The following is an 18,679-nucleotide window of genomic DNA, read 5'->3' on the forward strand; positions in this document are numbered from 1 at the left end:
TTATATATTGTTACTATTAACATTAAATGATTTATAAATTAATTTTTTATCTAGGGTAAACAAGAACAGAAGAAGAGAACTACTACTTTCTTTAAATTCTGCAATGCTGAGAGCGGTATTTTGTTGTGCACAGACGTGGCAGCCAGAGGTTTAGATATCCCAGCAGTTGATTGGATTGTACAATATGATCCTCCAGATGATCCTAAGGTTTCACTGAAATTATTATTATTAATATTTTTGCTTTTATTTAAAGATTAGCTAGCTGGGTCCTGCAGTTTCACCTGTATTAAATTTTGATTATACATGCCAGTATTGTATATTTGACAATCACATGCTAAATGTATACTTGACAGGCACATGACAAAGTGCATCTGATTAATTAAATAACATTCAAAATTCAAATAACTAAATTCAAAATAAATAACATTCAAGTTCAATGAAAACTACATTTTTTTTTTGTATAAATATTTTATATAACCTCTTTGAATAGGTATTTTTTCAAATGTTATCCACCTAGAATAGGTATTTTTTCAAACTCACTCTTATTGTACATCTTCAGTAAGATTATTGATCAAATTAGGAATGTTATAAATATTATTTTAAAGTAAAATCCTAGGTTATTGATCATCAATCAGAATGATTGAGGAAAAGTTCTCTTAGGACCTCTTTAAACCCACATTGTAATTTTTTTACAAACTATATAATACTAAATTTTTGTATTAATTTTATTTAACAACTACACCAATTCTGTTTTATACATATATATGTTTTAGATTTTTATATACTTTTTTTTTTTTACTGTTTTCAAAGTTTTTTCCATTACTTCTTCACCCCAGTCATCTTATTAAAATTCTTTTATCCTTATCATTTTCACACACAGTAAAATATTAGGTGAACTTCTTAGTTAGAAAAAAAATGTTCTTAATTTGATCTTATTAGTATAGTATAAAATTTGAAGACAACAAATTTTTTATCATAACTCCACTTTTTTCTGTCTTTTTCCATATTTGCTCCGCTACGAAATGCTTTCAATATTACAAGAAGAGAAGGGCACATTATGATACCTGCAATTGAGGGTTGAAAATCATCTATTGAATTTTTTGAGATTCATTTATCCTAGTTAACACTATTGAAAACATGAAAGATGATAGAGTACATCCATTTTTTAATTAAATGATTAAATATTTTGATATAATTTTAAATTTCCTGTTTTCAATCCAAAGTTCAAAAGGATATATTATTTATTTGTTTTATTATTTTTATGAAAGAGATAACATTTTTTATTACTTTTTGTTTACTTCATTTGAATAACCTTCCAGAAAAAAATAATACAAATATTTTGATATTTTTTTCAGGAATATATCCATCGGGTTGGAAGAACAGCTCGTGGTGAAGGGGGAAGTGGTCATGCATTGCTACTGCTAAGGCCGGAGGAATTATCATTTCTCTATTATCTAAAACACGCTAAAGTCCCACTGAATGAATTTGATTTTAACTGGAATAAAATTTCCGATATACAGTTACAGGTAACTTTTTTTTTTTTTTTATTCCTTCTATCCTTGTATTTCTGTCTGTTCCTATTCAATTATTTGTTAGTTGTTACTACCATCTTGGGACTGGGCCTTGTGGAATATTTTAACTTAATTTCAATTTACTTCAAGAGGAAAAATTTCTTTATTTTGAATAATCCTTATTGGTAAGTATTAGGTTTACCAGAAAGTTCTGTCAATTATTAGAATAATTAAGTTTTAATAGCTTGAATAAACTTAATTGAATAATATAATTACCATTATTATCTCGCCGGTTTTGGAAATTCATAAAAAATTTAAAAATGCCTTATGCTTTAAGGCAAAAAATTGAACAGTGCTTGTTTAATTTTTCTTCGTTTTTGAATTTTATAGTCCTGCAAGAAATTGTCTATGTCCCCAAAGCAGTATGGCCTGGCATTGTTATAAATGTAGTGTGATATCCTTCTTATTCAACATTGCCTGTCTCATTTCTTGGAATGCTGCTTTGAAAATTTCCAATTGCTTGTTCGAAAAGGTTTATTGAGCTGAATCAAGACTTTCCGCAATCTCGATGTAAAAAAAGGATTTTGTTCTAAGATGATCTAGACAGTAACATCATTAATCAAAGATAGTCACCCCGACTGTGACTTATTGGAAAGGTCAAAATTATCTATTTCAAATTTTTGCATGTTCTATAAGAAATTATACTAAACACTTTCAATAAATTTCAACATACTTCTGTTGCATTTCTTCCTTGTTTGAATTTGTACAAAACATCTTCATTTAAGTTCACTCATTAGTTCAGTGATAAAAATAGAAAGGTAATTTGCTTTAAATGAATATGCTTGGTACAACTGAAATGGACCGAACTTTCTGGTGGATGTAATATATAAATGCTATATATATGATATTATATATATATATTAGAACTTCAAATTTTCAATTTAAGTGATCTATGTTTCTCGTATCTGCTACAAGATTTGAATTTAGTTTCCAAACCATTAATTATTTAATACCTTAATTAGTTTTCAAAGGGAGAGAACTCAAAATACTGAGAAGTGCATTATTATTATGGTTAGGTTCTATCTTACACAGCTGCATCTCATTTTTTTTTTTTTTTAGCATTACATGCTTAAAATATTTTGTAATTATAATTTTATTACTGCTATTATTTGTTCCTAGTATTTTTTCTGATGGAGTAGCCTCTTGTGTTTTATGGTGTGTATTTTTTTCTTAGCATGATTAATTAAACTATTATATGTCTGTATTTATATTTTCAGCTTGAGAAGCTCATAGGTACCAATTACGCTCTTAATCTTGCTGCTAAGGATGCCTTCAAATCCTGTGTGAGGTCTTATGACTCACACCACCTCAAAAAAGTCTACGATATCAATAATTTAGACCTAACGAAACTGGCAAAAACTTTCGGATTAACAGTTCCTCCGAGGGTTGATTTGAGTATCCTTTTTTAAACGAATGATATCATGCATATAAAAGCATTATAACCACATTTTCCTGTTGAGGGTTGTTTGTTTAAGCTTATAAGTTTTTAGTTTATTTTTCCAATTAAATGTTCACATACTTCGAATTACTATCATAAATTAAAAAAAAAATACCATTACCATTGAAAATAATATGAGAGTTATAACTGATAGGGAATAAAAAGAAGATAGAAAAATTTATAAACAAAAATGAAATAAAAATAAGAATTCAGGAGATGTAGGTAAATAGATGGATGTAACAGAATTAAGATAGATTAGCTATCTAGTAGTAGACTTGAGAAATATTTTGAAGTAAAGAGCAGTTTGTGGAGACAGAATTTCAAACTGAACTGGAGGTGAACTTTGGCTTATTCAGTAACTGATCTCAACTTAGTTAAAATTGACTTAATGCACATTGAACACAAAAGTATTTCTAAAATTGGGGAATCTTTAGTCAAGAAGGAGGTTGATAAAATAATTCACGATTATTTTATAATTTTCAGAAGATCAAAATCTTGCACTATTTAGCCTATTAAAAAAATCCGTTCAATGGTTTTAAAAAATATAAATTCTATTTTTTTTTTTTTTACAAACATTTTGTCTAATTTACTATGTTTTAATTTAAACTTACTTACTTAGATAGTTTCTAATCAATAGAAAACGTAACTTCCGAGAAGTAGAAACATAGTCTATATGAGCTTCTTTTTTGCTTTTATGGACTACTATTAACTCTTTAAAAAAAGAATTTAGGGGTGCTAAAAAACTTCATTCTACTTCACACTTTTTGGAAAATCTTGGCCAATCCTGTAAGAAACCTCAACTTCATATTAAGCTTATGTAGACATTTTTTTTAGAAGTAGGTTTTCTTCAGGTTAACTGGGTGTTGAGAAAAATAATTCCAAGTAAAGTGTGATTTAACAAAAATAATAAAACATTTCACTATAGGTTCGCCTGTAAGCCTCCTTATGATAGATATAGTTCGGCCTAACAAAATTTCATAAAAGAAATTTTATCTACTTTATGATGGTGTAGTTGTGTCGTAATTATATTGAATAATTCTTGAGTAATCCCTTCCTGTTCCGTAAAACACAACTCAATTAAAAAAAAATATATCAATTTTATCACATTATGTAAAGCAGTGTTCATATATAAAATAAATTAGATATTCTTTAATAAAAATTAAAATAATTCATAATAAATAACTTATTAATAAAAAAACAAACAATGTTGCAGGCATTTATTAGTGCTTAATATGAAGCTTATTAATTTTGCTTAAAAGTTGTATAAATTTGTCTTTTTCATAGCAGTAGCAGTTTTCATTATTGTCAAACTATAATAATAAAAGAGGAGAAGATGGTTGGGGGTGCGGTCAATGAAACACAAATAAGTATGACTAACTTATTTAGTTTTTAGTTGGTTAGTGGTTTTTGGTTGGTTAGTAGTTTAGTTGCTCAACTTTTCAGCGAGCAGCCCTGAAGAAGGCTAGAAACTCTAGCCGAAACGTCGGCACATTAAAATAAGTTAGTCATACTTATTTGTGTTTCATTGACCGCACCCCCAACCATCTTCTCCTCATTTATCATCCACGGTCAACTATCTCTCATAATTATAATAATAAAATGTTGATTCCTTGTTTTTGGAAAACTGTGTCTCGGGTACTATAAAGCTGTATAAAGGCTCAAATTTTAGGAAATTTACTCTAATTTAAAAAAGCTGTGCATAGTGGTTTTTGTGTGGTTGATAGTTTCTAAGATATTTACACTAATGAAACTATGAAAATTTTAGGATTTTTCTTGAACATCTGATCATCTGCCAATGTCAAACATTTATATTTTCAATGTCAATCTAAACCTAAACAAATTAAATGTGCTTCATTTCCTAAACTATTATCTCCTCTTTTAATGTTGCCCAGCATTTGTGAAATACTCTGTATATTTATTTTTCAAATATTTTATAAGTTTATGATTTTTTGGTAGAATAGTTTGAATGCTGCAGTATTTCCTTAGCCATAGCCTTAGATATCAACAGTTTTAAAGGTACGAGGCCACGACAACGAATTGGAGGAGATGGTTTCGGAAAACAACAGAGGGATAAGAGGCCTTACAAGTTTATTCAACCAAAGCAAAGATGAGAGTCACCACAGTGGGAACGATGAAATGAAATGATTGCGTTGAAAAAGATTTTTCTCATAAATTCTATAGAAGCCAATTATTATTTGAATGGTTCAGAGGAAAACGATCAAAGTCCATTTTATTTTAATTTAAATTATCAAATTATGTGTCATCTATAGGAGTTTAATGAATGCTTTCCGTACACCTATTATTTCATTTCATATTTCCTTGATATTTCAAGGAAAATGATTTGCAATACTCTGGAAGAGATATGCAACTATATTATATTAAATAAAACAAAAAAAAAATTATAAAATTGATTATGGTAATTTATAAATTTCCATTCATGATTTTATGGTTTATTATGATTATTTTAAATTGATGTTTGTATATAAGTTGTTGTAAATAATTCTAAATATTTATTGTAAAAATTTGATTAATTACTGATGTATAGATTTTTTAAAATAAATATTTTTTGATTGGTATTTTAAACTATTGATTTTTCACTTGAACCATTTTTTCTCATTGTTTTTGTTTTGAGTACAATTATTTCTTTGTTTTCTATACATCTGGTTTTTATTTTAAGTTATTATTTTTCTTAGAATTTCATGATAAATTTAATAGTTTTAACTTAAACAGTGTTCCTTTTTTCCTCAAAATACATTTTTCTATGTTTAGTTTATGTTACACTTGTAAGAGAACCTTTAAGTCTAAACATTCTCTTATGGATTGAAATGAAAGCAATTAAATCTACTAGACTGATCTAGAACAAATATTTCATAAAATAATACAATTACAAAATCTTTTGGGGGTAAAATGGTGAATTTATGAACTGTATCTTAGAAAGTAATAGACATGCTAGTCCATCATTCAGAGGTTATTTTGTAAAATTTGCTTACAAAAACAGTTTTAATTTCTACAAAAGTAAACATTATAAGTAACAAATGAAAATTTTGGTTGAAAATGAAATGAATGAAAATTTTGGTATTGAAATTTGACGAAAGAAAAACATTATATAAAAAAATAAATAAAATTAATTGAAAAATGTTTGGATAAGCAAAAACACAAAACAAACTAGCTGAAAGTGGACTAGTTTTGCTGCCATCTAAAGTGGTCATCTCAAAACGACCCAAGACATTGATGTTTCGGGGTACAGAATATCTAGTCACCTCTCCACCTTTCCTCCCCTACCCGATTTCTATCGCACCCAAACTAAGTTATACCTATCATTCCCCAATCCATTACCTCCGTGGATAAACAAAATAGCCAATTTTGATTTCCCCTTAGAATCCAACGACAAATTATCCAACCCTCCTGAAGTACTCAATGTTTTTTAAGCCTTCTCTCTAGCTACAAGGGCTGTACATGTATCTACACTGATGGGTCAAAATACTTTAATCATGTTGGTTGAATGTTCTACCTGCGGAGACCATCGCTACAGTCTTCCCCCCACATCCTCAGTGTTTTCCTCTGAGTTATATGCAATCTGTCATTAACACTAGCACATGAAGTAAACAGCTCCTCCATTGTGATCTGTTGTGACTCATACTAGAGCCTCAAGGCTATTCAAAATTTTCAAATTTTGCACAACCTCATTGTTTTTTGCATCATAACTTTAATCAAAAAATTACATAAAAATGTAAATTTCCTGTGGGTCCCCAGCCATCCAGGTATTACAAGAAAGGAACTGGCTGACAGCTGCCAAAAAAGCATGCACCCTATTTCCAGTGCCTGATTGTAACTTGGCGTTGTATGATTACAATAAATCGGTTCTGACCCAATGCAAGGAAGCATGGCGCTGTTTTTGGTTCAAGGTGCCTGAAACAAATAAAATGAAGAAAATACTTGGTTATACTCAACCTCTACCGCCAATCATCGAAAATTGCCGTGAACAATGCATCATAACCCGACTCAGAATCGCACATACAAGATTAACACACAAGCACCTTCTTGAAAGAAATCCTTTACCGACATGTTATAGTTGTAAATGTACCCTGACGATGGAGCATATTCTGGAACACTGTTCGCGGCTGGAATCGTCGAGAACGTCTTTTGGCCTCCGGGACAACGTCAAGCCTTACTGCCTGAAAATTGGAATAATTAGTTTAAGTTCCTAAAGGAGAACAACCCGTACCAAGAAATGTTACCACGAAATCCAGAATACGGTGCCTCTAACCCTGTAGTTGTATAGGCACCTAAAAATTAAGCAAATAAATAAATAAAGTGGTTATGGACGTCTAGTGGTTTAAAGACTGAAATTTTCTGTGCTGTCTGGTTTTCATTCCTTTTATTGTTTCCAAGCTTTAAACTTGCTCTGGTTGGTAGCCGAGCGACTACTAACTAAAGCGCCAACTTTAACTTGTGATTGCAGCTGCACTTGTTCAAATCCAGCCAGCATATTTCATGCCCAAAAATGAAGAGTTGACCTCCTACTATGGTTAGAATAGGGTGGTATCCTGTAGATAACGCCACCCCCACTCTGGTATGTCAGAAATGACCAGCAAGAGGGTCATAAAAAAATGTTTAAATCTTGGATTTATATTTTAGTATTAACAGTTTAAATATCGATATTTAGTAGTATTCCTTCCGATACAGGTGTTAGTTTATTTAATATTTAAAGACAGGTAGCTTTTTCCATTTCAACTTAACACAGTAAGTGTTGTATTGGTTAAACTGGTGAAAGCTGCTTGAGGAGGCCAGGGTCCAGTTATGGGTTGTCGCGCCGATTGAAGAAGTATTGGTTATGGACTTGAAAAATGTGACATTTTACTGAGGTGTGTCCTATCGGTTTTTAATTACAGAACTGTTAAGTCCTCACAAATAGGCTAAAAATCAGAACAATTTTTTGAATTGCTGGAAAATATTTCCTTATTTAGCTGAAGATACAGGATAGGATGGGCCTTCTAATATTTTTTGTATTGTGATCTCCTCTTGTGAAATTGTGACTTAGTGTACATCGACCAAAATACCTGCTACAAGTGTCTGTTTCAAAGGTAAGATGAGTCAGGCTACCTAAGGCCGTTTTTTTTTTTAAATTTGAGCCACCTTCTAACCATTTCTCGATTTAATTATCTTAAGTCTCTTCTTCTGGCACCCTTTTGACTAAAAAAAACTGTTGAGCCCCATCACTATTAGACTTAAACCGATTATTTCCCCGATTTCCAAAATATCCTATTCCTCAGCCCTCTCTTCAAATGCTTTCCCAATGAAGACCGTTTTCTGATTATCCACGCACACGGGACTTGGAAAAAAAAATGCGCGGAAATGTTTGACTCACTGTCCTACATCCAGGTACGTAAGACACTACAGAACAACGAATTAGTACATCAGATCATTCCTACAGCTCATGCAGGGTTCGAGTCGACGAAGCGGTATCAGATGTCCCATCATTCACCTGTGGAGTGCCCCAGGGGTCTGAGCTATCTCCAATACTTTTTCTTTGATCCTGTATTGTGAAGCATAGTTCATTACAAACAGAGAAAACTGACTACATACATACGACACTTTAAAAGCCGATAGTAATGTAATTCATCTCAAGGAGGCACAACAATTTTTTTGGTTGGCTCTAATTCTGTACTTAACCTTTATTCCAAGCACTAACACCAATAGGACGCCTACAAACCAAATTCCATCCTATAGGTATTTTTATAAAGCATTTATTAAATTTGTAAAACAATGAAAAATTATTTGAATCTAAATTTTGCTTGGACAATCATTCACTTCAATATTGTTTCCAAACACTGTTTTAATTCCAAGTTTCTGATTAGAAAAATATGCTGATGTTTTCAAATAATTTTTTGTTTCATTTATAGAATTTGATTTTTTGTGAATTGAAGACGAATTTTCTATATTAAATACATTAGAGAATTATCCAAAAATATTTCAGACCTTTCCGGTTTTTTAATATTTTTACAATTTTCTTTTTCATTTAGTTTATTCTCTAATATTTTATTTTGGGTGTTTTCCGTTTTTTCATCTTTATTTAATGCTACATTTATTACTAATTTATTTTAATTAGTTGAATCTATATTTAAATAAACTTCATTTTCCCTTTGAGATATGGATTCTGAAGAAATCAGGTCATCAAAGAAATAATTATAAATATCTTTTAAAAAAAATGATTAATTCATCTAAATCCTCAGTTCGATCAAATAAATCTAATAGTTTAACTCTAATTTCAATAGGGAAATTTGTACGAACATGATAAAGTATTTGGTTTTCTAGCACCGCCATTCCCATTTCTTTAATTTCATCATTAATATCTGTATTGGAATAATACCTTATTATAAGAGACTTTCTTATTTCATTTAACCTTTCGAGAAAATGTAACGGTTCCTCGTTAATTTTATATAATTGTAACATCAATTGATCAATACTATTCTTAGAAGAATTTTTTATTTCGAAAGATGCCATATTTTTACAATATATTTTTTAATATACTCAAAAATATAAATGGATTATAATAATATTAATATAAATATAATTAATTCTTCATTTCAATATAACAATTTTATTTCAATAATCTCCAATATTATGAAAAAGATTTTATGTTTTCTTCAATTATTATAAATACTGGATAGATATATGAATAAAAAATTCTGTATACAAGCTTAATAATGTAAAATTGCTTTTATAACTCACAATCCCATTTCTCCTTCCTCCGGTACCTGTGGTTCAGTGGTGTCCAGAATCGGAATGTCTATAAGTCCTGTAGGATCCTCGGCTGTGGGCACCTCGGGTAGAGTGGACCAATTTGAAATCCAGTTCCAAATTCCTCAGATCCTAAATAAATCACAGCGGTGGTGCTGTGTCTGTTCGAGCGCCAGATATAATATGATGAAAATGTGAGTAAGAAACAAAGATTACTTTATTAACTTGTACAAGAGATATGATATAAATACTACTAAGACTACTGGTGCTATCGACTGACCAAGTACAATAGACAGTGAAAGGATAATTTCGGTTGGTATATATTGGAGGCAGGGCACTAGGGAATTGGGTTTATTTGTATTATTTTGGTATGCTGTGATCTATCAATAGTATCACGTCATAGTATCGAAAGTAGAATTGTTTGGTTGCTGAAGTCTGTCGAATTAGTCTCAAACCATAACAGCCTCTGTTTAATATTTGGTTATTGGGAAATCAAAGTAGGATAGTTTGGCAGCTGAGGTTTGAAGAACTGGTTGAAATGTTTATAATATTGGGAAATAGTGTTGATGGCTGAGCCATGGACCGTTGGTTTCAAGCCGTCTATATTCAAAAAGGTTAAAATGTTTTTTTTTTTTTTTTTAATTATTTATTTATTGTAATTTACAACTGTACAAAATAATACAATAGGTAAATATGTAGTATGTTTCATATACACTTGAAAATCTTGGGAAGGAACCACCCATTGGTGGTACTTCAAACATTAATTTAAACTAGAAGGTCTCGTGGCCATCTTCTTTTCAGACGCCTCGGAGGATTATCAGGGATTGTTAAGGATGAAAGATTAAGAATTAATGGGTTAGGATGGTTAAGGAGTTTGGAATAAAAAGACGCATATCTGGTTTGGGTCAAATCTGCAACGAATGGGATGTTAAGGTCTTTATGAATGAGTTTATTTGTGACGTAATGAGGAGCATCAAGGATTTTACGTAGGATTTTGGATTGTAACGATTGGATGCGGGAAGAATTTGATGGTTTGGTGGAGCCCCAGAGCTCAATTCCATATGTCCAAATTGGTCTGATTATTGTAGTGTATACTAATTTTTTGTAGTGAATGGGAAGTTTAGAGCGTTTGTCAAGTAAGTGTTGTAGCAATCGGAATCTACGAGCAGTTTCTTGTCGTTTCAGTCTTGTGTGTGGAATCCAAGTAAGTCTCTTGGGATAAAATGTAATCTCTCAAATATATTAAGAAAATGCTTTGTTAACTGTACGAATAATTGATTATTCGAGTAGAAAATTCACGAATAAAAAAGTATTCGTCTCTCGTCATTGGAATAATATTTGCCCTACTCTGATTCAAATTATATTTGTGTACACTTAGGGCAATTGCATATTTACGAGAGAGTCGGGTAGTGGGGTAATTATTCTTAAGTGAGCTGTATGGGGCAGCTGATCTTTAGGTAGCTTTGAGGAGCATCCGTTTTAATGAAGACCCTACCATACCGCGGGTTGTTGGTCGATTCTCGTAATAACAAGAGGTCTTTATCTTTGACAAATTCCCTATATCTGTCTAAGATGTCCCACATTCTAATTCTGATACTTACCGGATCATTGAATGTATCGGGTCAAACATTCCAAAGCTCTACAATATTTTTCTAATCTAGTTAGAAAAATATTACTCTATCAGTTATAATGCATGCTCACCCTGCAGTAGCTTTAAATAACATGGTTTTACGAAGCGAGTACAACTCATGTTAAGTATTTTCATTAGCCAGGACAGAGTTTGGTTTAAAACGTGATATCCCACAGGAACGGGCGCCACTTCTTGTCTTACCATAAAGTGTGGGGTGTTTCGTAGCAAACACAGTAGTCGCTTGTAGTACCTTGCTTGTATATTTTCCAATGCCTCTATGTGCTTCGTGGCCCAACTAAGTGCAGTTTAGAGGGATACTTTATTGCTTCATCGCACGGTTAAAAAGTCCTGATGAAGTAAACTCTGTACCGAGGTAATTATATTCAGGTACTTCTTCAACAATACTCTCCTTGAAATATACAATTTTGCTTCTTTTAGGCCTACCCTTATTAGTTTTTAACAATTTTGTTTTTTCTATGTTAACGGTAAAGGAGTTTAATTTGCAGTATATATTAAAAATATTTAGTTTCGATTGGACATCGGTTACAGAATGATATATGAACATACTATTATATTATATTATTTCGTTATTAATACATAATATTCCAGAAAATTGGCATCCAAAAAGCATTTTAATTATTCTTAGAGGACTAAGTGTCCCTGAATAAAATTATTTTTCATTTCATTATTTTAACTTATATCAAAACTGCTTTGTGTTTATTTTTTATCAAAATGTAATCTAGTTCAAAATATAGTTACAATATACAAAAATATAGTTAAAAAATAATTAATGAGCAGGAAAAATGAATTGTATAAGCCACAAAACAATGTAATTATTTTCGGAAATTCTAATATTTTTGAAATTAAAAAAACGCAAATCGTATTTGTATGTCTGTTTATTTTTTGTTTTAGTAAATTAGGTGAAATTGGATACTATAAAAAAAACAATTAAATAGGATGACTGTGTTGGCAGTACTGTTTAAGTAAGCAGTGTGGCCACCTGCTGGGAAGAGCACCTGTCTGCCACAGGCGAGCTGGCCACCGGCCTCTCTGGTCATAGTGTCAGCGACTATCGAAGCAGCTCCGTAAGTCGAAAGCAGTACAACTTCACTTTAATAACAGCACTTAAAGCAAAAATTAACTATCAGCACACATCACAATTTTGAATTTAGTATGTAATTAAAAACTGACGGTAAGTGCTTTTACACAGCGTAGGAAATGAGTAGATGGTGAAGGGCTTAGGTTAAACATTACAGTTCGATTCTATTTTGAAATAATTAAAAGTGTTATTCTTTATTTCTTGATATGTTTTGTAGTGATAATATATCGTATTGAAATGATTCCATGGACAGTATAGTTATTATTGTTCATTATCTAATTCATATTATTTACTAGGCAATTGTTTTAGTTAAATTCTTGCTTAACTTTTAACAAACTCCTTTTAAGAAAAAATCTCTCTACTTTTTGTACTAATCGAATGTTCGAGTGAATTATTAAACAGCATTATTTAGGTTATCATGCAGTATTAGACAAACTTGTATTTAAATTAATAAACTTCTTGAGCATCTAATGTATTAAAATTAATTTAATAGTGACAAATTAAATAATAATTATTTTAAAAAATATTTATATTTCGGATATTAAAAAAAAAATTATTTCCCTGATAATTTGATTTTTTTTTTCCATTCTTCAGAAACAGTATGCATTATTCAATGAAAAAAATGTCAGATAAATAATTTGCTTGAGTATAATTTTTTAGCTATGAATGGAATACTTTCAATAAGTTTCACTAATAATGGTTCTCATATATGATTACTTTATATCCAGTAAAGGAAAATTAATAAAACAAATAATTTAAGATATAGTCACCCTAAGATTTGTAACTCTTTTGGTTGTCTCAAATATTGCCTATAATAAAAAAAATTGCCTGAATGGAGATGATAATCTTTAAATTTTAAAAGGTTAATTATAATTTAAGTATTTACCATCATATGAATCATGCCTAATTTTTTTTTTTTAACATTTGTTAAAATATACAATAAAGCCTTAGGCATTGTATGTATAGGTCACCTAAATCAATCATTCAGTGCTTTTGATAGCAATAATATAAAATTTTAATGAAAATCTTAGTAATAGTTATTTTAAAGATCATATCTAATTTTCTTAATGTTTTATATAATACAATACTTGCATTAATCAAATATTAATTAAAGTAAATAATATAATAAAGTCAGATTTTCATAGAACATATATATATAAAAATATATTAAATTTTAGGTTGCATTTGATGGATGAAAACAGTCTTACAAGATTTAGGTGCTATGGGAACCATCTTGGATTAATGCATGTTTTTTGTGTGACTTCTCGTTTATGACGTTTCGCTGGGAGAATCATTAATAATAGTTTGGTTATATTATTTAATTAATATCCAAATAATATTTTTAATTAAATAGTCTGGATATTAGTATGATTTAGTTTCAACTGTAAAAGAATAGTTTATCTGGATATTAAATCAAATGCGTTCTTAATATTTTTATTTAATAATTAATTAAGATAGGTATATTAAAAATCACGAAGTAAACATAAATATCATTTTAATCTCTTTAGCTAGCTGAACGGAGTTTTATGTGAAGGATGAACTGAAAATGACAGTTGATGATGCAACCTTCCGATTCGTTAAATTTGAATGACTCATTACCATCCAGACTCTTTGCAAAGAGGTTGCACCTGTGACATTATTAAGAAGTATTTAATGGGTCGATCATGAACCTGTCATTCCAGTCTGATTTCGGATGAGAGAGGATGAATTAGCCGCGAGGGGATGTGGTTGTTAGAGGCGAGGGATGTTGGTCAGCCAGATCGATGGGATGACGTCACCCAGACTGACCACTGCCGGATCAATATCAGCAACAGTGGAAGGGGGTGGGGTTCGACATCTTGGCTCCCATGGGTCCAGGGCTGCTCTGGCCCCACGTGCTATGGCCCTCCACTTCTTGGAGGGCACCTATGGTCTCAGCTATGGGTGCAAGTGACTGGGGAAGAATGAATGAAACTGGGGTAACGAACCGATTGTCGGATGCTAGGAAGGGAATCGATAGTGATACGGAAGGTCTTTTGTCCTCTCGACTCCCCAGTATCGATTATATTCCTCTTTTATCAGCTCTGCAGCTGCCTTCTCCATCCCGAATGGATGTCCAACTATCAGGCTAATCTGATCTATTTTTTGGAATGTTTTGAGGGATTTGCCTTTTTTTTTTTCCTTTTTTTTATACTCTTTCTCAACTATATAAATTTGAGGTTGCTTAGAGGAAAACACATTATTAGATTTTTCACCATTGTAGGTTTCCTCTCAAAGTCAATTTCAAAAAATGTCGTAGCGTCCGTTGTTTAAGCTGTAATAATAATGATTAATTTATGGGGCAACCTCAGTACAAACAAGAGTTAGTCTGTAAAATACTTAATTGTTGTCATTTTAAAGAAATAGTGAATTGAAAATCATTTATATAAACTAATAACAAATAATATACCGAAGCTGGGCTATTTACATTCTTCACAGTAAAATAAAACAAATAATAGTCACTAGATATTTAATAATATAAATGAAACAAAAGTTATACATAATATTGAGAAGATAAGTATCCAGGTTTAAGTATAAGATTTTGGTTTATAAGAAGTTTAAGATCCAATCCTGAGGGTACTGGCTGGAATTCAAACAAATGTTTTTGGCTTCTTGTTTAGTTTCGGTATATATGGGATTCGGTTCTCTCGATATGTTTGATAAAAAATAATAACCATAATATAGTGTCGTTCCATCACAAGCTGGAAAAAACTTTTGTGTGTTCAAAATAAATTTGTATGGACCGACACTAAAAGTAATTGCATATTTTACGCAAAGTCATAGTTGGGTATTTTTCTCAAGTAAGCAAGTTATTTAACTACCTCTCTTTCCCTAAAACTACTGAACCACTTCTGAACAAACTTCAAAGTTATTCAGCGGTTAGCCCAGAGTAATGAAAATTGTTAATAATTTAAACAAATTAAATGCTGTTAACGTTGAATTAGTTAATTGGTAGTTTCATAAACTGTCAGCTTTGTAAGTGCACCAACTATTTTATTTTTATGTAAAAGTTTGCATTATTGTTGCCTTTATATGAGGCATTTTTTCTCCATTACAAACTCAATATACAATTAAGTTTTCATACCACCAAATCAATGAACAGCGGCTGCAAAAATCCTTAAAAACCGAGAAAAAATGACGGAGGGAGGATAAAAAACTTTATATCCCAAATGGCACCTCTATAACACCAACTCTATTCATATACGAATTTTCAACCTACTAATATAATTTGGGAGGTAGGGGAATATAGAGATACGCAAAACCCAAATAAAATCCGCGAAAAAAAATTGAACTTAATGAAGTTTTGATTAAAATTAACTCTTACTTCAATTTTTTTTTTTACATTCAATTATATAAAATAATATAGTATATAACACTCGAATTCCTTGAAAATCATAATCACAAATACTTCATTCCAGAAATTCAAGAAAATAAATTTCAAAATAAGAGCTCTAATCAATGTGAAGGTAATGTTCTATTATTTGGTCGTTTTCATTGTTTCATTGGAATTGTTTTACTGGAAAAATTATAGCTGATGTTAATACAATAAAATCTACTGCTAGATATTTTATCAATGAAAGGCTGTTTATAACAAATCAGTATTTAAAAAAAGAAGACCTTGTCATGTGCTTCAGAATTATTCAGTTTCTTAAAAGTTTTGGGTGAAAACAATTGAGGTCAGTAAAATACACTTCTCAAACACCAACCCAATTCACCTAATTTTTAACCCCCTAAATCAGTTTCGAGGACTGTAGATTTACGCAAAGCCTTAAAAATCGCGAAAACAATGCCGAGACTAGAGAAAAAAATTTACCCCTCCCCCCAAAGCAACTCTCTAACACTAACTAAAATTATATACAAATTTTAACATTTGCAGCATTGAAGAGATGGTAAAAAACAACAACAAAAACAAATGAAAACCCTAACATGCAAATCTCTATGATGTCCCAATTAATACTCCAAGATTTCGACCTCGACGGCCGAGCGCAAAATTATCACTCCCCCACCACATACTATATTTTTCATGTATCTCCTTTCTTGCCGTATTCTATTCTTCATATTATCGAAGCCTCGCCGTGCCGTTTCTTAACCATAAACCCCTCCCCTTCCTCTCCACCTAAATCAAAAATTATGAAAAGGATGTTTATCAATAAGTAATATATTTTGCCTTTTTACTGATTATTTGGATATCTAATGAGTTGCAATTCTTTGTTGCAATTCGGTTATTGGCAGATTTACAAAAACGTATCTACCCGAAACCGTACTTGATGTAATCCATTGTGCTTGATGTAATTTTATAGTATCCGATGTTACTCAACAGATGCTACACAATAGAGCCACCTCGGCGTCATACCGGAAATAATCTAAGATGAAAAAAAAAACAAAAATTAGTTTTTTTTGGACATATACAATATTCAGTTAATCTAGCTACGTAGAAAAACTTTATTATTTATGTCATGTATAATTTAAGATGAAACCCCCGGGAAGCGACGGTTCTATATCAATATTTAAATACATGCTAAAAACGGGAAGCGGATACTTTAATCGAGTAATATTTAAAAAAATAAAATAAATTAAATCTGTACTGCTACAATCCATGAAGGGTTAGGGGTTCAGTACTTTGTAAAGAAGTACTATTACTGAAACAATGGTTGTAAAAGGAGGTGATTTGGCTGGGTGGACCCCAGGGAGACTCCAAGAACCCAAAGGAGTTGACTCTCGGCTACAGGGAATATTTTTAAAAAAGCCTGAAATTGAAAAAACGGCGTGGAATCCTCCACTCCCGCTCTCCGTGGTATCCCAAGTTATCTGATTACTTAAACAGACAAATAAATATTATTATTATATCATTCATAATACAATAGTATGTTGGTCGATGTATGACATGTCACAGTCTCACAAGAGGAGATCATAGCACAAAAAAGGCCATCCTTCCCCGCCGGACCCGCACCACTAGAACCCTTCTTTTTTTTTTTAAAACCTCTTTATTTTTTGTATGGTTACAGAATAAATAATAATATAATGCAATACATTATACATATACAATTAACATTATATCTTCGGCATTATAAGATGAGCAAATATGGTCCGCTGAAGGTGGTTATACATTGGTGGCATGATAGCTGGGGGCTTACAAGAAATGGGGAGAATGGCTTACTAGAACCCCCGGGGAGCGACGGTCCTATATCACTTTTGAAATACTTACTTAAAATGGGAAGCGGGTACTTTAAGATTGTTTAATCGAGCAATATTTAAAAAGCGCCTGAAACGTCGTTTTTGAAGAATGTCGTTTTTAGCCATGTGGCATCTCACACTAACATAAAATATTTTAAAAATAAATATGGAAGGTCAAATCTACAAATCTATTCTAACTTCCTATTCTCTAATTATCTTTAAAACCGTACATTTTCCTCTTTATCAATGCTATGATAAAGGATAATGCTATCAGTGGATATGAATTGACTTTTATCTTCCCATACAAAAGCTGGGTATATACTCGTGTCCAAATAGTTGGCTCAAGTCGGTCAATGTCGGGCAAGTGCTGGGCAGGAATCATCACACGAGCAATGTAATTGCATCTTCAATTACAAGTTACAGTTAGACTATAATTACACTAAGATAACCATTAATTGGTCCAAAACATCAAAAATTAATGGTCTTAAAGAACAATTACACTGATGTAATTGTAAGACGCAATTAAAGTTATTGTAATTGTGAAAAGTAATTGCTATTCCTCTTATACAATTACTGTTATTTTAATTGTGATTCTCAATTATTACAATTACTTCTTGACCCTTAGTACTTGCAGAATTTACAATTTAATGCAATTTAACTCTTGTGTAAATTCAGTTTATACGAACATATTTCTTATGAGTAGAAATCCTAAAAGTTGAAATAAATCGGTAGGAAAGTGCGCGATTATATAATCGATTTTATATTCTATTTTCGATTATATTATATTTTAAGCATCTCCGATAACATATAAATTAACCGTAATATGTTAAGAAATCTACAGGGCAACGCGGAGTCCTAAACTAGATATCATTTTAATATTTTGGAGCCCTAGTAAAACAGATTTTTTTCCGTTTTGGTGTCAATTTATTTGTAATTATATTACTACTGATTGCTTGTAATTTTATAGTAATAACTTGGAATTCTAGGGGAAAATATCAATTACAAGT

The 18,679-nt window shown here is 31.1% G+C and overlaps 2 protein-coding genes across 3 annotated transcripts in view; both read left to right on the plus strand.

Moving 5' to 3' along the window:
- The window catches only part of LOC106685091 (uncharacterized), a 15,037-nt gene extending 9,691 nt beyond the window's left edge, over window positions 1-5,346 (plus strand). Inside the window, exons 10-13 of the mRNA XM_014427583.2 lie at window positions 55-207; window positions 1,356-1,526; window positions 2,789-2,966; window positions 5,008-5,346. Coding sequence (XP_014283069.1) covers window positions 55-207; window positions 1,356-1,526; window positions 2,789-2,966; window positions 5,008-5,120 — 615 coding nt within the window. The 3' untranslated portion in view covers window positions 5,121-5,346. The remainder of the gene's footprint in view (window positions 1-54; window positions 208-1,355; window positions 1,527-2,788; window positions 2,967-5,007) is intronic.
- Window positions 5,347-12,375: 7,029 nt separating this feature from the next.
- The window catches only part of LOC106685094 (forkhead box protein J1.2), a 39,012-nt gene continuing 32,708 nt past the window's right edge, over window positions 12,376-18,679 (plus strand). The window contains exon 1 of one of the 2 annotated variants that reach the window (XM_014427590.3): window positions 12,376-12,465. The gene's annotated coding sequence lies outside the window, so the exon portion shown is untranslated. The remainder of the gene's footprint in view (window positions 12,466-18,679) is intronic. The other variant, XM_067050612.1, reaches the window with a different exon arrangement.

Source organism: Halyomorpha halys, unplaced genomic scaffold (genome assembly GCF_000696795.3).
Source record: "Halyomorpha halys isolate HHAL.00 unplaced genomic scaffold, Hhal_1.1 Scaffold657.1, whole genome shotgun sequence".
Taxonomy (NCBI): Eukaryota; Metazoa; Arthropoda; class Insecta; order Hemiptera; family Pentatomidae; genus Halyomorpha; species Halyomorpha halys.